Source organism: Thermobia domestica, chromosome 11 (genome assembly GCF_964235325.1).
Source record: "Thermobia domestica chromosome 11, izTheDome1.hap1.1, whole genome shotgun sequence".
NCBI classification, from domain to species: domain Eukaryota; kingdom Metazoa; phylum Arthropoda; class Insecta; order Zygentoma; family Lepismatidae; genus Thermobia; species Thermobia domestica.
Genome location: NC_137464.1, coordinates 240,795,838 through 240,816,858, shown reverse-complemented (window position 1 = coordinate 240,816,858; position 21,021 = coordinate 240,795,838). Strand labels below are relative to the sequence as shown.

At 32.1% G+C, this 21,021-nt stretch overlaps 1 protein-coding gene across 1 annotated transcript in view; it reads left to right on the top strand.

The window, feature by feature from the left end:
* LOC145665513 (G-protein coupled receptor GRL101-like) overlaps nucleotides 1-21,021 on the top strand; it is a 455,441-nt gene that overhangs the window by 383,205 nt on the left and 51,215 nt on the right. The window contains exons 9-13 of the mRNA XM_081732819.1: nucleotides 1,803-1,919; nucleotides 4,154-4,270; nucleotides 11,793-11,927; nucleotides 13,490-13,609; nucleotides 18,645-18,756. Coding sequence (XP_081588945.1) covers nucleotides 1,803-1,919; nucleotides 4,154-4,270; nucleotides 11,793-11,927; nucleotides 13,490-13,609; nucleotides 18,645-18,756 — 601 coding nt within the window. The remainder of the gene's footprint in view (nucleotides 1-1,802; nucleotides 1,920-4,153; nucleotides 4,271-11,792; nucleotides 11,928-13,489; nucleotides 13,610-18,644; nucleotides 18,757-21,021) is intronic.

Sequence of the window (21,021 nt, the reverse complement as noted above, 5' to 3'; positions counted from 1 at the left end):
TTTTATTAGCGACTTATAGTGGTGACTATTCTTTGTTTATTTGTTCCATGCAGTATTTTACAAAGCTTGATCTAAAAAGAAAATAATCCGGAGCAATTGGTAAGAGTCATATAATGTGATAATTCTGTTCGGAAAACATTGTAGAGATTTCAGCTCGGTACAAAATTGTAAAATAAATAATTACAAGTTGCACTTATTCAATTCTAGCCAGGAATAATGTAAAAAGTTCGCACACTGGTACGTTGAATTCTAAAGAGAGAAGATGGATCCTATTTTTAGGACTGTAAATTCACATATGAGCGGGTCGGGCGACACAATGATAAATTCCTCTTCCGGTGAAATTAAGTTATAGGTAGAATATTTTGGGATTGAACCATAGAACAGTATGTAGATGGTTCAATTTCGGAAATATATCTGTAGATCGCAGGGGAAGGTTGTTTGGTATGTGTTGTTGAACTAAATTGTACGAAAATGTTGATCTTTCTTTCCCAATTGACTGGAATATTAGGAAATCTGACATACCATTGTGTTTCCTTGAGTCGCTCATATACAGTACCTTTTCCATATTGTTATTGTTCTAAGACGGGCAGAATCGATCTAAAAGAACTTTCTTACATTTGGATGATAGTTTGAAAGTCTAAGTTGCAACCAAGCCACCCCAAAAGTAGGGTGCGCACCCACGTAGGGGTCCACCAGGTCCTCCCCCCCCCGAAAAACTTCGTAACTGAACATACATTTCTTAATAAAAGTATACCTTTACAGCAGAGACATATTTAAAGTAGACTCAAGATTTGACCTTACTCATCATCTGTACTGTTTCTTTTCTGATAATAAAACTAGTTCTATCATTTTCCTTGAGAATATAAATATCAGTATATAAAAACTACTTATGTTTTTCTTCGACTGTAGAATAATATGCGTTCCATACTACATTATATATAGTTTCTTGCATTATTGGATCCCCTTCAAACTTTGGACTCCAACCAACAAAAATTTCAGCGTGCGCGCCTGCAACCAAACAATAGTTATTCCCTGTAATTGTACGCCTCTATGATACTAATTAATAGTATAATATTAACAGTTAGTTGTAAATACTAATATATAATGGTGAACACTATTAAATAGATATTTTCATTTCAGTTGGGAAAGATTTTTCTCTTCTGCCAAAAGAGTAAAATTAATCAAAACGTTCACTTTTGAAAATAAAGTTCTCAAATGTAAGGTTCTGCATGTAAATAATGTATTATTTTTTAATTAAAAAAATTATATGACTTTCCAAATTCTAACGCTCTCTGTTCTACAGGTTTCCTAAGTTATACAATAAAATATCACATACACCCGTAGATTTATTTAATTCTGAAACTGCTTATAACTCTGCACTACGACGTCATTTAATGGATAAATTCTAGTCAGCTATTGTCAACCTTTCTTGTTATTACTTAGATGATCTTATTTATTATTATTATTATTATTATTATTATTATTATTATCTCTTAGATTTGTTAGATATTCCAGTGTAAATTGGCGTTCAGTTGTATCTGGAATTATGTTTGTAAATAAATAAATAAATAATCCTGAATTTCATGAGCTAGGCTTGCGCTGTGAGTTAATTGGGTTGGATGACAACACAAATAAGTGACTGGAAGACTACAGCAAGAAGCGAAAGTATCCAAAGACAACTGACACGTAAGATGTTCGTGCATCTTACAAATTAACTTGACTTAACTTAGATTCGAGCCCATGATACTTTATTTCATAATTTTTTTACTTTTTTTCTTAGTTATTTTGTACTGTATTTTCAGATTATCCTGCATGTTCAGACGACGAATTCCGTTGTGAGAATGGATTTTGTTTAAATGCAAGTAAACGCTGTGATCTTCAATACGACTGTTGGGACAAAAGTGATGAACTTCGATGTGGTAAGTGCTACGAAAGATACACAGGTTAAATGCACATATGAGTCGTCTCTTGTTGTGTAGCTCTTCACAATGATACACATAGTTGACTCCTGTCAATCTATCCAAATGAGTCAGTTTCCTCCATGGGTATAAAGATACCAAACTATTCATAATACAATGCTAAAACCTTATTTAATTGTTATCAGGGATATAATAAATTTTCAAAAACTAATTTTCAAAATTAAGAGCCTTGCTGCAAGTAGGTATCAGTAGGACGCAGCTAGGCTAGTTGTCGCCCAGGGCAAGAACGCGCCTTAGCGCCCCGGATCAACCAAACCAAAATGCTCCCCGACTACATCTGATATTGTCATCGGACAGTAATTCTCCTATTCCATTTTTTCTTCAAGTGGTAAAGCTTAATTTCCAAAATTGCAGTACATAATTTAATTTTAGTACAAGATAAAACACCAAACTAATTAAGTATTTGATTGACAAATAATCTGAGATGAGCATGCTTGACATATTTTTATATTCTTATTATAATAACTGCAAATCATAATGTTTTCGGAATTATATCGGTATGTTCATATCCGTAGAATGAATCAACATTCTGTTGTTTTAGGAATAAAATATTTAATTATGACAAAAAGTCAAGCTGTTGTCTCGAGTATTATACTCGGACATTTTGCAAATCTCTTAAATTGATGTAAGTTAAATGAAAACACAAAAAGCTGGAACTAAAATTTAACTTTGCGATCTCTTTCGGGAGCAAAATTTTTACAATGTCCTCAAAAGAAAGCTTTGATGCTAACTTATGCTCTATGGATATGATCCTAAGATTGGTGAGTTGTTGTCCTGTTACGTTTCTGAGGTAATTTTTTATGATCTTTAGTTTGCTAAAAACTCCTTTCCTTGCCTTATAGTGAAAATAAATACTGTATTTGACCAGTTTTGCGCGCCCCCAATTCAGCACCCGGGGAATAAGTCCCGTTTGCCCCCGTTAGTTACGTCACCGGGGAGTGAGCTCCACTTCTCCTTTTTTTTAGGAATAAAATATGTTATAAAAATTCCGTGTTTATTCTCTACTACTCTTTACAAAATTAGTTTCCATATATTACCAAAATTTAGGAGGAAAACTAACTCCTTTTTGAAGTAATCTCTTGAACTACTCGGGAAGGGGGCTGACTAATTACCACAAACTGCCGAATTTGGAGTTAACTTCTTATCGTAGCAAACACTTCAATTATTGCTAGCTAAAGAATCAAGTTGAATAATATATTTTGCATAATATTTTTTAATCTGTAAAAATATTAACATATTAAGCTAGTGCATAACTGATTTATGCTGATAAATTAATAAAATCGATGTATATTTTATTGCGTCTTTGTCCTTATTTATAGCGGGACAGTTTCAATCCACAACCTTAACCATTCGTTGTATCTTCATGCAAATATTATTTAACTCCTGCTTTGTAAATCTTTTCCTTTAATTCAGTTACAAATGAATGTAAAATTTCAGTATATGAAAAAATCTTCTACTGAACTGAAATTGGAAAACAGAGATTTCCTTTAGTTTCTCTTGTTGTAAATATCACCCAGGTATCATAAATGTACTCCACTAAATAGCGTATAAGAGATACTTTAAAATTATTAAGAGAAAATTCGATATTTACAACATAGTATCTGACATATTTTCTTAAAACCTAACACAGAATCATGATTAAATTAAAAATAAAGATAAGGACCAGGCACGTAGCCAGGATTTTGTAATCTGTGAGGGTTTGTGACACGAAATAATGTGGTTGTTACACTAGGGGCTCTATCAATCTAAACTATTTTACTACCAATATACAGGGTGTTTCAAAACAACACCGACAACGTTTGGGAGGTGATTAATGTGTTAGTTATAACGTGTCAAAACGTGTGTTAGTTATGACCGTTTGTGTGGGCGTTTTGACATTTTCTGAGTGTGGGAGCTTTGGCTGTGGGAGTTTTGACCTGCTCCCGTGCTTCCCAGTAGCCACCTAGCACAAGTGGTTCGTGTTTTTGGACAGTCGTGTTTACGGCACAAGTGCATGTCTGTACGATATCTATCATATAACGGCCAAGTCCTGCTAAAGTGAATCTGCACCCATGGATGCAACTTCTCCCATCAGAAACAATTTTTAAGGTATTAGCAATCCATTACCTGAAGAAATAAGTCATTTATTAATTCAAGTTTTACCAAATAATGTAATGTGTGTTTAATTATTGCAGAGAATTTTACGTGTCCTCCAAATCATCGGAAGTGTAGTAGTGGCCAATGTGTTTTGGAATTCTTTTGGTGTGATTATTACGTGGACTGTCCAGATGGGTCAGATGAAGCAAGTTGCGGTAAGAATATAATAAGTGTTCATGTTCAGAGTTACCTTACTTTAATTTTACTTTTACTTTTACCTTTTCCTTTAGTTACCATTAGAGGTTACAGGTATGGTTACTGACATTGCTCCATATCGCATATGTTATTTACATAAGTTTTAGCTACAAGTGTATCAGTAACAAATGTTCATTATGTTTTATGTGTTCTTATTGTCACAATTCATTATTTAAATGTTGTTTATATTTCAATTCTTATACTCGTAGTAAAATTTAACATTTCCGAAAGTCCAAACCATGACTTTGAAATCGTATAACTCATGATCCAAAATCCTGCTCACCATAGTATTTTACATGCGTATTAAACTTGTCAAGTCCTATCATCGTGCCAATTTGGATTCAGATTGAATGAGTTCGCTTGATATGTAATACACTAGCGTCAATTACTCGCTTCGTTGGGTTAGAATAAGAAAAATTAATAATACAGAATGTTTCATTAGTCAGTCACTTTCTACTATTACTAAAGCGCTCTCTGATATAGGTCATTTTCGATCATTTCTTTTTATATATATTTCTCCTTCCGCGTAATTGCGGAGCTGAATTTGGATTTAAAGAGCATCGGAAGTGTCGCTGTTTATCTGAGTGACCCGGAAAACTATGGATTTGGCACTAATATCGGTCAGTTTCGATCATTTTTATATATCCCCCCCTCTCCGTCGTCTACGTTGTACCGTCAAAGTGAAATGACAAAATCCATTCCATGCCTGAACCTCATTTATGTTGAAAATTTAATCGAGATCGGTCGTGCAGTTCAAGAGTTATTAAGTTACAAACATAGTCGCTTTCATTTTTATTTATATGGATAGATACAGGATCATTTTTTTTAAACTTCAGACTGCAAAATATCTGGAAAAAAATAAGCATCGTAACAAAAAATTATAGAAAGTAACATTATTTTGGAGGGAGAATTCGCTGTAATATAATTAAGTCCTGAAAATGAGAACGTACTTCCGCTGAAATTCTGTATAATGCGTGTGCCAGACAGGTGACATACAGCATACTTGGGAATAGCACCTTAAGGGCTGTTGCTGCGATTTTCAAGTGTGCAGCTCCGTCTGTAACAAAAGGAACGTTATCCTGTTTTACGTATTCTGGCCACTTATGTTAGTAGTTAGCTATTTTGTAAAAATATGTGCAATTGTTCTAACATACAGGGTAACTGGCTACAACAACACCACATTCTTAGTTTTTCGAGGATTTCAAATTTAATATTTGATGCGAAAGAAATACATTGTGCATTGTTTAGTAGCTTAGTGTTCACTGATTACAACATAGTACAAAGAACGTGGAAAAATATATGTAGTACAAGTAATTCAGAAAAGTGTCGCGCTAAAAGAAGTGGCGTATTTCATACACTATGGATACAATAGTGCCAGGTTAACATTATTCATAATTATCATGAAACCAATGAACTGAAATACGCTGGAACAAATACCATTAATTGGAACAAGAAGCGCAGTGTCCAGTGTAATATATCATCACACGTTTCGTGATACCACCCCTTACAGGCTCCACATTGGAACCAATCATTAGTTTTACCGGTATTGTCGTAATAGTACCCTTTGCAAGTAACGCAATAGTAGGAGCTATCTTTGTGATGACATGTTTTTGAACTTTTAGCTTCGCCATTCTTTCTGTAAGTTCCTTCTTTCTTTCGTCCACCCGCATACAAACTTAACCCTTTATCCTTAATGTTCGGATGCTCGTTAAACAGACTTCTAGTCACTACGACTGCTTGGACACTTTTTGGTCTGTTCCTTCCAGGAAAAGATCTGTTAATTTTTGAAGTTGGAATAAGTTCAATGAAATAGCTATCACTGGAGAATGTAGGGTGAGAAGACTGATACAAAGCATTAGCTACAGGATTAGAGATACATGCAGATGATGGTGACGGCTGGGGACTGTTGATATCTTCGGTGGATGACTGGTTATTTTTGTCCAATGCAGTTCCGGTAGGACCTTGTATCGGAAACACTGAAGAGATGGTTCTTGGTGCAAAGGTTGTTTCTGGGAGTAATATAGGATTGGATGGATATATGCCAGTAGCTTGAAGGGCAGATATCGCATTCTGAGATGTGATAGCTTTAATACAAACAGTAATGCCATTGCATCCATCGCGTTCAGCGTTATTGCAACCACACAACACAATGAGCATACCATCGTTTCACTGCTCTCTACTAACACATTCACTCATGTAAACACAGTTGATACACTCGTTATTGACCATTGTGTTTTATATTTTTAAAAAAATATCGTTTAAATTCCTACATATTACGCGCCTGTAGTGATATTAATATAAAGAACTTCAAAAACTTTACTTACGTCTTCTGTTCTCAATTTTCTGGTCTGAAGTGATAACACAACACACATGTTACACTACAGGAAATCAACTCTCGCGCGAAAACCACAGATGTGCCTCATATTCATTGGCATATTGCAGAGTGCTGCCACCTGCTTAGTTTCTGTGCTGTAAACAGTTGAAAAACAAACGGCGTTATTGTATCCCTGGTGTTATTATAGCCAGTTACCCTACTTTTTCGAGAACATATGGAATCAAATACGTTTGTGTGTCTTCATCCCCTTCCAAAATTACAATTACAACATTAACAATGGAATAGCCCAGAATATCGCATGTTTCATCAATTGAAGTGCATATGCTAATGTATCAACACTTCTCCGGATATCGTTAATGGTTCTATTGTGCCAGTATTAACGTGAGTCTTTCTCAAAAAATATCCACATGTTTCATTCAAACTTTTTCGAAAGTTTCTAAAAGAAACATCTTCTAACTTCCAGAAAAGAACGTCCGCAGCTACATGTCATGCACGGCAGCGACTCACAATAACTGTCCATACTTGTTTTTTTTTTTTTCTTTAAACTAAGCATCGTTTATCTTTGCCATTAAAAATTCCAAGAACTGAGGACGTACTAGCATCCCCCCTCACATTCCAAGTGCAATAGACTGCGACTATTATTAAACATCGCGATCGCTTTGATAGATGACAGCATAGGAAAGATAAGAACGAATCAAAATTTTTGGTATGTTGTCACCCATGCGTGGATAAAGTGCAGTGGAAGAGAAAATGATAAATGGCAACAAATAGTTTGTAAATTGTGAAATTGTAATCTTCCTGAAAACATCACGAAAATTGCAATATATACAGCATTTATAGCATTTTGCCATTACTTCCGGATTGTAGTCATATAACAATGACAATTTACTGATTTCTATTTCCACAGTTACTTTCCATACAATCAAACTTTTTTTCCCTACAAGAACGGCCACTATTCGACGTGAACGTCATTACATAGTTTTGATTTATGTCCAGGTTTTCCTCGTCTTCGATGGATGTTCTTCCTGCTTTGAAACACTGAAACGACAACTAACACTTTTGGCATGCTTCCTGTAATATTTTCAAACTTTCTTTAAAATACTTTGCCCATTTTGAAACAAACTTTGATGCAAACACGCTACTCTTCCAAATTCTTAATTTTTGTAATACCAAAAAAATCGGCACAAGTACCAAACACAACTTGTCTCCAACGTTTGCGGTCTCACAATGACACAAGGCAGGATTATGCGATAATCATTAAAATTCGTGTGAAGAACTCCAGCGCTGGCAAGCAGAAAGTCAAGGACAGCTTTTTATTTATTTTTGGACAGACCTTGTATATACGTATTAAAGGTACAGACGAAAGTCCTAACGCTTGTCACTGAAAATTGCTGTACAGTAATAAATATATAATAAAATCTACCTCAGCCTCTTCCCTACACTTCTTTTACGATATTATGATGTTATGATGTAAAATTGCCATATTCTTGCATATTGTTATCAAACATTTATTATATTTTGTCACTTTCAAGAGACTAAGTGTTCATTAGATATTGTCCTTATATCCATGTTAATAGTATCTGAGTCAACGTCATATAATTAGTAAGGATTTGATTTTCCATATATGTTTTGAAAATTTCTAAAGCAACTAGCTGGCTTCACTTAGCGTAGTCATTAACGCTCTTGCCTTGGATACGAGGGCACAGAGTTCGATTCCCGGTGGGACATGGTCCGAAACGTGTAACAGCTTTCTCAGACCTATCCTGAGAAGGTTTTCCTGGGTTTCCTCATTCACACCAGTCAATTAGGGGGGGTATTACCTAACATACAGGTTCCAGATCGCTTTCTTCTCCCCTTCCCCGGATAGTGTGCTCGCCAAGGGACGTCGTACTTCATACTGGTTATAGATACTGGAAATACCCAACAATATGTATAAATAAATAAATCTATAGGAACTAAACAATTAGCTTATGGATGGAATGACCTAAATTTCGGATATATTGTGTATATTTTTTTCAATATTACATCCTTTGTTATATTCAAGAATATGACCAACGTCAGTTTACTCCTATTGCAGGTATAACAAACCAGTTGAGAATGCTCCAAGAACATTGCCAGAACGAACTTAAAAAGAAATCTTTCTATTGAAGTTCGAATTTTTTTGGTCAATATCTGAGGAACGATGGCCAGTTAGCCAGTGATCATCGGTTGCTATTTGGTACCAAAATGTTCACCATCCTCTTAGGTATTGATCATCACCAATATCTCTCTCTATAACTTATGGTTCCCGAGATATGGCTCCTTAAATCTCTGGATATCGACCATTTTTGGAAAATATTTCGGGAACGGTAAGAGTGACCCGAAACATTCCATCAGTTTCTCTTATAGTTTTTGATGCTCTATCGATTGGAGGGCTCAAAATTGAAAAACCGTAAATAACAGACAGACGGTCAGACAGACAGACAGACATACAGACATAGAGAATTCACTAACAAACTTTTTAAATTCGTTGAAAATTAAAAAAAGAGAGAAAAGAAGCAATAAAACCTTAATAATTAAAAGTGTCAATTAAATAAATATATAAATAATTCAATATGATATTTTAATAAATATTCCACTTTAAGAATGAAAATAGTCATAAACAATTTGAAAAAAATACTCAACATCACTGTTCACCACTGCGCTACGGATTTATTGAACCTTTAACGATCGTCAAAATTTTCACTGTCTTCACTTGCAACATTGTCAAGACATAGATCAGAGAAGAGTTTAATGAGAAGACTCGGACCCATGTGAACTAACGTATTATTACTTGCCGTTAAAATTAACTACCCTGTCATTCATTTCGTGTATGTCTAGGGTTGCCATAATCTTTTGATCCAAAATACGGACAAGCCTTAAAATGACGATCCATCACAGATATGGTGCCCAAACTCAGAACAAATATTTTAAAATTTCTTACCTAAAAATCAACTCTTTAGGTTATCACACAATGGTTTACTGTAATATTTAAAACAATTGGAAACTAACATGTTTTCATTACACAAATATAATAAATCATGCCATTAAATTACGTATATTAAATCTAAACAAAAGAACTCTGGGAAGGAAAAATGAGACGCGTTTTAAAAACATAACCTACTTTATTAATAGTAACTAAAGTATAAGTTATATGATAAAGACACAATTCTTTTCGCCGAGATTTTAGCGATTCCCGACTCGGAAATTTTAAGGCAGCTCCAAAAACTGTCAAATACGGACATTTTCCTATTTCATGCTTCGTATGCTACGTACACGGACACGGACCCAAAAATACAAACAGTCCATACAAAATATGGACATATGACAACCTTATGTATGTCAGATATGTACAATCTTGTTCAAAGAAACCTGACGACCCACCTGTCTTTAAAAGGTCATGTTCTTACAACCGTATGTAAGAGAAATTGACTTGAAATAAAGCAAAAAAGAAGATTCATATTTGTTTAATTTAACTTCGATTCATTAATATTAAAGGGCTTTTTAAAGAGATGTGGGTTTTCAGACTGTATATTATAAAATGCAGACTAGTAGCAAACTTGTTTTGACCTTTCTCTTTGCTCGTGGCTGAAACACAAGTATTGTTCAAACATTAAAAAAAATAATAATAATAATTTAAACGTTAAAACGATTAACATAGCTTCCACTGACAATACTTAACATCTTGCAGATAGTCAACTTTGGATGGATTCTTTTGAATGCGAACTTTAGTTTCCAACTTCTCTTTTTTCCACAAACACAGAAACATTCTACATCAACACTGGCTCTCAGATCTTAATATACTAACCAATACACTTCTACTGACTTGTTACTGTTTTATTGCTTCATTTGTACTTAATGTAAGGTAAACTTTTTCTGTATTTAACATTATAAGATGTGTCTATAATTATTTATTTGATATCGCAAATAGTATTTTTTTAAACTTGTATTCGATCATTCTTGCTATAAATTCCTTTTGTTTTATCGGTTCTCAGTATAGTTAGTTAAGGCAGTAAAGTAGAAAGGTCATATTTAAAAATATAGTTTACTGATTTAAAATTTTATGTATATTCAATTATATGGTTAATTTACGGATATTTTAGATATATTATAAATTCTAATTGAAGCCGCGCGTTCCATAATAGCACAAGTCCACTCTTTGGCACTATATGTGTTATATATAGCGTTGTGATCGTCTGAGTAATATCGTTTGACATTCAAAACAACACAGGTTCCCGTATCTTCCTTATGTTACTGACGTGTTGACTTTAATTAGCACACAAGTCCATGGACCTAAGTTGTTCTAGAAAGCAAATAGCCAAAGCTGCTAAAGCCAGCGATATTGAAAAGTACCTGTCCTCAATTTTACCTATAGAGAAACTTTACTTTCAGACTTGTAGACCAGTATGGTAAAGATCGGACTCCCAGTGCTAAGAAATTAAGAAGTGAAGTGTGGAATTCTGATTAAGTGAAGGGAAGATACGAGTAAACTAAATGTGTTGTTTGTTGTATTACGTTATTGTGAAAATAGAGACTGGGTTTATGAACAGTGATTGTTTGTTGTTTCATTTCCAGGCATTATTGCTTGAACATCAGTATATTCCTTTTCCAAATCAGGGTTATTGTATCTAAAACCAATGTAACAGACTAATGAGTTCCATAAAAACACAAGTTCAGTATTTTCATTATTTTATTAGAGACAAATTAGTTGTAATACTCGTTATTTTAATACTTAATGACATTTGTTATTAAGCAAAGTGTAAGTATGAAAAAAATACGATTTCCAAGTTCACATTTACAAAAAATATTCAATTTTTATTGATTTTCTCAATATCTCGTCAACTTGTGAGGTTATGGAAGTCACGGCTTCAATTTCTTTCATATAAACTCTAAAGCTAATCAGTCCTCAATGTTCACTACTCAACCTTACTTAAAATATTAGATAATAAATCAATGTGTTGAAAAGATTCATTGTGGTTCAAAGATAACAATGACCATTAATGTCTACAAATCCTAGCAACATGAACTACATTTTCCTACTCATGGTTTAATCTCACGTTTCTTGGTGTTTCTAAACTGTACTCAATTACCTGTTTGGTTTTCTAAATAATGTTTATTTTGTATTTCAGGATTTGATGCAACCTATTGTAACGCTGATGAATTTCGATGTTTGAACGGTCAGTGTGTCTCATTGGACCATAAATGTTTTAAATCTGGTAATCCTAGATCAGGCTGTGCAGACGATTCACATCTCATGGATTGCAGTAAGTACATAACAGCTCATTTATGTGTCTTTTAGCATGTTATATAGAAGTTAGTTATTTTAAATAGCTGTAATATTATGATGTCTAGTACATTTTACATTACTTCAATACCCAGATAAACTACAAAGAAAGTTAGTGTTAACCCTGAGATTATATGGTAAAATTATAATCTGTTCCTTAGTTTAAACCAGTGGTCGCCAAACTTACGAAGCTTCTGAGCTACCGTACTGTTTATAAATCGTATTGTAAGCTACCAACCAAAAGCACTACCAACTTCTTTTATTTTAAAAAAATTACATTTGTTTATTGTCTATAAACATAATTTTTTAGCAAATATGAAATCAAACTATCCAAGTTAGCAAATGTCTAATATACACACGAAAAACAGCAAATGTCTAATATACACACGAAAAACTTAGCAAATGTCTAATATACACACGGAGAACAACGTACACAACCCCACGCGCATACAATCAACTGTGAGATGAGGCTGACAATGGTAGTTGCGCAGAAGAAACAGGCAGTTGTTGTCGTCAGCGCCCTCTGTTGTTAGCGGCAGCTCAGTGGAAGAATCAAGGTTAGCCAACAAAAGCGTTAACGTGATCTACCGAAAATGTCTCCGCGAGCTATGTAGTAGTTTGCAATTGACGGTTTGGCAATCACTGCTTTAAACAATAATTTTCTTCCTTTTGCACAAGATTTAACTTTCCACTACTTAATCTCAAATAATATTTCACTTAAAAGTTCCATTAGATTCATTAGAAATATTAATCTTTTAATGAATACTTTCTTTTCTGAAAATTTACTTTTAAATTTTAAAGTAACCTTAGACAGCACCTTTTGTATTTTAAATAATAATACACACCTCATAAAAAATGGAATACTGTGATATTTGGTAACATGTATAGTGAACATTGTGGAACAGTGTTTGTGTTGAAGTGAACAATTCAGAATCCATCAAAACAGACAAATAATGTTGTTTCTGCTCTTTTGAATTGGCTAACGAATTCATTAGACATATATTCTAAATGAGCATGTAAGGTTATTTTTTATCGACCACAGTGATACTATAGAACCTCATATACATTGATTAGGTAAAATTGAAATTTAATATAAGGACCAGTATCAATAAATTTATAACACTTTTGGCAGAAATGCCATATCGTGTTAAGAAACTGTAGAATGCAAAAAGAGACCATTGGACATGATACTAAGGTGCAGCGTAATAGTAAAATTCGAATCCCTCTTCCACAGAAGACCACGACCATACAATTCTATTTGTTATTATTTATTTCTTGTTGATAGAAGACGCTTTTCTTGCTAATAAAAATTTACTTATAATCTGAACTTTTTGTATAAATAATAAATATTGTACAACATTATTTATTTATTTGTCCCAAAGTATTTCAAACTTTGTAAAAAGAAAAGACATTATTAAAAGATTTACATTCGTGCCATATTTCGAAGTTCATATTTGGTTAAATATTTTAATCTAAGAAAGTTTACTTGTAACAACAAAATATACAAAATTTAATTTATCTTATGTATTTATTTTGCTTCAGAAAACTTCAGTTGCCCACAAGATACCTTCAAATGCCTTCGGGGACCGTGTTTAAACATGACATTAGTTTGTAATGGTATTATTGATTGCTCTGGAACATGGATAGACGAGGATGGGTGTCGTAAGTAAGCTACGATTTCTTAATGTTTTATTTATTTATTATTATTATCAGACCAATTTATTTCCTCACGAAAAAAGTACATTTATTGTTATATAATTATAAAATTGATTATTTTTTATCAAGATGTAACGTTGGAAAATCAATAACTCGTGATAACATTTGCAATAAAGTTTTACTACGTAAGGAAGTGACTGTGAGACCAATTTATTTCCTGACAAACCATAAATTGACAAACATCTCAGCTCGATAAGTAATTCTTAAAATAAAGATTTAAATAAAATAAAATCTTTATTTTATTTACTACATTTACTACAAGTAATGTTGAAATATGAATTGTATACAAAACCCTATTTTGTGGTAAACAAATAGATAAAATAAGTAATCTGCTAAAGTTAGAAGCATGAGACAAGATGAAACGTGTAAGATCAAAATTTATTCATACAATTGGCATTTGGTTGGATTACCAGATTTGGATGATACCAAATGTATTTTCTGAAGAAAAAGATGAAACATGATATGCTAACAATCTAATGACATATCAAAACTTTCAACTAACTGGTGGATTAATTATTACATTGATAAGGAAAATCTCCGAGTGGTTCTTTTCTTTTATATCATTCACAGATAGCACATATCTAACGTTTATCATTGCTTGCCTTTGCAACGATAACGTCTTTGTATATTTAGTAATAGGGCAAATAGGACAACAGTCCGTACCTTATGATAACAAAGCTTGTGGTCAGACTTGTTTAAACTTGTTTTATTTATGCCGTAAAAAAATACAATAAATGAGGAAACCGTAGTAGATTGAAGTGTATTTTTAATTTCTGCGAAATGAATGATAAGTATTAAAGAAATACAAAGTTTGAAAGGATTAAAAATGGTTTAATTTATTTAAATAATTATCGTATTAATTTTTTGTGGATATTAAAGTAATTTTAAACGAACTGGACCGCAATATTGAATATTACATGTGTGTTACACCTTGAATGTATATCTCTCTTACCTCTTTTATTATTTAATTAGCATGATGGTATCTCATATGAAATATTGGTATCATGGTGTTTGAAATAGACATATCTAATCTGAATAACATACATAAATTGTAAAAAGAAAACAGGGTTGAGTATAGCCCGCTCCCCTCAGTGATTTTTAACGAATCATAGTGATTCTAACGATTCATATTAGTTCATAATGTATCGGAATAAAGATTTAAGATGTATATCTTGTGGTAAGGAAGCTTTAGTATAAGTAGTAGTAGTAGCAGTAGTAGTAGTAGTAGTAGTAGTAGTAGTAGTAGTAGCAGTAATAGTAGTAGTGGTAGTGGGAACGGGTTAGAAGCCCCGCAAAGGTTGCTTGGGTTCTGTTTTCGATATAAGTAGTAGTAGTAGTAGCTGTAGTAGGAGTAGTAGTAGTAGTACCGGTAGTAGTAGTAGTAGTAGTAGTAGTAGTAGTAGTAGTAGTAGTAGTAGTAGTAGTAGTAGTAGTAGTAGTAGTAGTGACTCTTCCAGTTCAGGAGACAAAGAACTGAAGGGAGCGGGCTATACACAAGCCAGAAAACATCAAATTTATTAATTACGCAAACTGTGTCTTCTCTTGAGAAAAATGTATATTCGAGGCGTGGAATTGCATGACCAATTATTCATTGTATCTCTTTGTTAACTGCAGAACATGGCTTCATGTACAATTCGTATTTCAAGACTCTTTGTAGTAAGTGAAGGGAAGTACTTTTTACCTTAGAAACTATTTATCGGCCTGAGCTATTGGTCAATTGATAAATTGAAAAATCACGAAATTCTATTAAGTTTCATTATACAAAGATTAATTTTCTAAATTACATACCATCATAATAGGTAAATGATACTTAATATAATGTAATGTTAATAGTATTTATTAGTGTTAAACAAGATATTAACTCTAGCACAGTCATACCTTGATTTACTAGATTAATTTGTTAAAGAAAGTTATTCACATCATGAAATTTCTATATTCCAATTGAATTTTTCCATATATAATAACAGAATTTATATTAATTTTGTTCTATACTAGAAAAGTGTTTTAAAAATCAAATAACGTAATAGTTGATACAAAAGAAAGATAACTTTCCTCACAAGTAACGTCGATAAATACAATATAATAATATAAAAGACTAATCCATAAGATATGATTAAAATACAACATAATTTCCGTGTAATTCGACACATATTTTCATTTAAAAAGTGAAAGATACTATATACAGAGCATTATTAGAACTTAAAGAATCGACCTGGATTAATAAAGAAAGAGAGGATTAAAGAAAGATAAAGCGCATTAAAAATCAAGATGGTGATTGTTGTGATATGTATATATATAACTTGTAGAAATGTCAATTATTTGCACGAGAAGAATAGGGTTATAAATATCGCCAAACAGGAAATTTGAATATTATAGAAATTGCTCTCTTTTCCCCTTCAGATTCGGAATTTTCAAAAATTCTGAATCACATGTTCGTTCATTTTTAATGAGAACATTGTGTACTAAATTTCATACCCCAAACTTAAGCAAATTCCTACATTGGACACTTGCTAAATAAGTACAGAGAAATTTGATTTGATAGAAATTCCCCTTTCCTTGTGCATTCTCTTATTTTTAATAGTTTGTATACCAAATTTTACACCTCTAACTTAAGAGAATTATCACATTTGAAATTTAAAAATTAGGGACTTGTGCATTATAGAAATGTTAACTTTTTCTCCCTTTAGGTGTGGAATTTTTGGGAATGCTAAAAGACGTATTTTTTACTGTTAATGAAGAGCTTATACGCCGAATTTCTCTTCTCTAACTTCAGGCATTCGTGAGACACTGAATTCTTGAAAAGAAAATTACATCTACTCCATTTTGCCAAGTGTTGCAACTTGAAACTTTTCCTAGGCGAAAAGGATCAATTTCTCCTACCCCCATCCTAGAATTTAAAACCTTAATAAACATTTGTACTATTTCTAGAAACAGGGTTGGCGTTACTGAAGTAGATCCCAGATTACAGTTATGCTTCATCTTAAGAAATATATTTTTTCAGATGATGGGGTGGGGCAGCAACAGCGCCGTAAATTATATTTTGAGTTCTTTTGGAAAAAGTATGGTGAGCCCGTGTCATGCTTCACAAGTTAAATTGAGGGGTCAATATTTGACACAACTTAAAACCTTAAGAAATATTTGGGGCCCTAATAGTAAACCTTTTACTTAGTTGAGCCCGTATCACATTCATGTTCGTATCGTTATCATACACAGCAAGAAAGTTTTGTCTTGAAGTAGGCCCCCTTTAAGTGGCAGAGAATTTAAATAAAGGAAAAGTTGCCCCTGCTCCCTACAAGCTATGGCCCTGCTTTTTGTACCTATTTAGAATACATTTTTCAAAAATCTTATCTTTTGCGTCCGTGATGAAAGGGGTAATCTCTCCATATTTCACGTTTTTATCTATACTGTAGTATAGCCTGGGTGTTGGTCAGTCAGTCATTTCTACTCTTTTATATAATAGTGTAGATTAAATCCTCTTACAGTCAAATTGAACAAACATATTCATTACCCGAATATTCGCTCTACAGGCTGATAAAAATTTTAGCAAACATTTACACTCTAAGATTGTAACTCCACAGTACATATAAATATACATTAAGATTAGTGAATTTTTTACAATGAATTTCAGGACAGCTTTGTATATGCGTAAATAGTATGCAATATTCGCACCTTTTTTTCCCCATTGCTTTCGAAAAAAAGTACATTTAACCAACAATATTTCCAAACAGTTGTTTAATTTGTTTTCTGCTCACCAGAAAATAATTTAAAATGAAGTAAACAAGAACCTAAAAGTAGCAAAAATAGTCAGTGCTTCATAAAGGAAGTTAGCAAATGCGGATATATTTTTGAAAATTCGGGAATACTTGTATAAATATTCTACGTGATATCAAATGCTCCAATTCTAGAAATATTTTATAAGTTGAAATTATCACGTTGTTTGGTCTCCAAAGTAAATAGGAGAATCTCGTTCAATTTTACTGATAAAATACATAAACTCATTCAAGTATTTCCCACTACACTTGTTTATATTTTGAGATAAAATATTTTTAGATTACACGTTAGATATATTTAATAAAAATTATGTACTTGTTTCACTGGTTTTTCAACTTTGTCAGAGGTGAGCTACAAACTTTGTGTCTTAATTTAATTATAACACATGAATTTGTTTTGTTTAATTTTACAACAATCTCATTGTAAGGATTATTGTCAATTTCAAATTTAAAATACTTATGTTATTCTAATTTATTGAGTTACTTTAACTACTTCACTTTCTTTACATATGTAACAGATGAACAAAATATCTTTCAAAATATGTTATATGGCAATGAATATTCGGCGTTTAATAAATGTGTTTGCTTTACGCATTTATGTCAGCATTGGTTCCATATTGGTTTCGAATTTTTCAAAATAATGACCATTTTTTTTATTTCGTTTTACATAATATATGCAACCAGCTTTTATATATTTCAATATAAGATTAAGTCGTTCACTATTTCTTTGCTTCGTTTTATAATTCCAACTTTTACATGTTACAATAATAGTCGTTCACTGTTTTTGTTTTGTTTTACAATTTCAGCTTTTATATATTATAACATAAGTCGTTCACATTTTCTTGATTTGTTTTATAATCCAGCTTTTATATATTACAATATAAGTTGTTCACTATTTTTTGTTTTGTTTTATAATTCCAGCTTTTATATGTTCCAATATAAGTAGTTCACTATTTCTGATTTTGCTTTGTAATTCCAGTTTTTATATGTTCCAATACAAATAATTCACTATTTTTTATTTGGTTTTATAATTCCAACTCTTATATGTTCTTATATAAGTCGTTCACTATTTTTTTTATTCTGTTTTACAATTCCAGCTTTTATATGTTTCAATATAAGTCTTTCACCATTTTTAATCTTGTTCTCTAATTCACCTTTTACATGTTCCAATATAAGATGTTCACCTTTTTTGTTTTGTTTTGTAATTCCAGCTTTTATATGTTCCAATGAAAGTCGTTGTGAATGTCGAGATATTAACATCACATGCACGAATCTTGGTCTCCATGCTCTACCACATAATATAGAACCAGAAATTACTCGTTTGTAAGTATTATTTTCTGAATAGTATAATATGCAAATTTATTTAGGTAGTAAATCTAAAAAAAATATCTCCGTGTGGCTAATAGTTGATATTCTGCCAATGGTCTCTCTAAAGATTCTTTCATTAATGTTAATATATTCATACAATTTTGTTTTTCAGTTATGATTTGTGTTGTTACTCTTATGGACATCAGGCTAGATAAGAGATTAAATGTTGTTTTTTTTAATTTGAAAGTTTTCATGTGATTAAATGGACGGAAATCTTTAGAATTACAGTTATATTTTTAGTCTGTATTATGATCTAAGTTCCATTTCTCGAACTGTACAGAACAGGAATTATCGATTATGATTATCTGTTTATTATCATTGTAACAATATTTATCTTCTTCAAATGTTCCCGAAGTTTTCATCCTTTTTTTCGAATATCTTTTATTGGTTTCTAGACTTCAGAAATTAAAGTATATATCAGACAAAAACGCGAAAACTTTTACATATAACAAAAATAATATTAGAAATATCTGTGTCATTTCCCTAAAACACTTAATTTTATAACCATCTACATTAATAATTATAAATATTATTGTTCATATTGAGTGTGTGTTTAAAGTTTGCATTTTGTAAAATTCTTCTCTGCGGCAATAGTAATTGTTATTTAATAATTATAGAAATTATTTTCTTTAATATGTACTCTAAATTGAGCTTTATCTTACCTGTAATATTAGATAATAAAATTATTTACAATGGAAATTTATTATCGCTCAAAGATAAAACTGGATCATTATAGCTTGTAAATCTTGGCAATGATAATTATATTTTCCTATTCTTGGTTTTTGTCTAACGTTTCTTGTTATATACAAAATTCTGATAAAGTTTCTAATAATATTTATTTCTTTAGAATTAGGCACAATATCATTATAAATAATAAAGTAGCTCAAGCGAGCATAATGGTAAGCACCACACCCTGTGAAATTGAGTCATTAGATAGCATGAGCTGGGATCAAACCACAGAACACTATGTAGGTAGTTTAATTTCAGAAATATGACCGTAGATGGCAGGGAAAGCTTGTTTACTATATGTTATTGCATTGAATTATATAGGAATATTGGAAGTTTTTCCCAGTTCAATCGGAAATTAGAAAACGTGACATACCGTTATGTTTTCCCTAGCCGCTCAATTTGTTACATATCGTAGCATTCCCCCTATGCATATACTGTATATTTTGCTATACTGTGCGAGATAAATAGTATATACTAGAATGAAGACTGACTAAGTGCACAATAGCAGAAGGAGTACAATTATCTATTAATTTTATTTTTCTATTTCTTTACAACCATGCATGTAATTATCAGCAGATTTTATGTTAGTCACGAGCTAAATAATTAATTTTAAAATATTGATTATTATTATTAGTTTATTATTATTATTATTATTATTATTATTATTATTATTATTATTATTATTATTATTATTATTATTATTATTATTTGATTTTAATAACATATATGGAAACAAATTACACACACTGATTGATCAACTTAATAATCTTTTCTCTAGCATATTATAAGTGTGAATATGCGATCCTCGAGTTACACAACACACAAGTAATCTATAACATGTAATCTATAATCAAGTTCCTGCTAGACTATTCCTTGCATGTCAGGCTCAATATCGGCCACAGCTGTAATGATGCTCTCACGCAATTCAACCACAGTTGTAGCAAGTGGCGGCACAAATATACGATCTTTGATTAAATCCCAGAAAAAGAAATCGCAAGGGGTGAAATCTGAGAATCTTGGTTGCCATCTCATGTACACAGAATGCTTTCTACTGGGCTGTAGAAGCCATACTGCTTCAACTAAACTTCCTCCTGGTGGGCGTCTACATAACTACGCCTCTGCAACAGAAAGACAAAAACTTTTTAAAGATTATATTCAAGGAAAACAATTATATTGGCAAGAAACGTTCATTACTGTCCGAATAATATATTAACGAAATCGGGAACATCATTTTTACTCGTCTGGTACAGTATTGTACGTTTCAAAATTATCTTATATTTACTAGCAAACTGTCATTTCATTATGTTTTTAGTTTAACGTCTTACGCTTATGCCCATTAAGCTAAAGGAGAGGGTAATTAATGAATATGAATGATTGTAAAAACTTTTTTGTGCTCTCCCACCGGGAATCGAACGCAAGACCATGTGCAACAAAGGCACACGCGCTAACTACTACACCAGCATGGAAGGCTATCGTAATTTCATTTCTAAT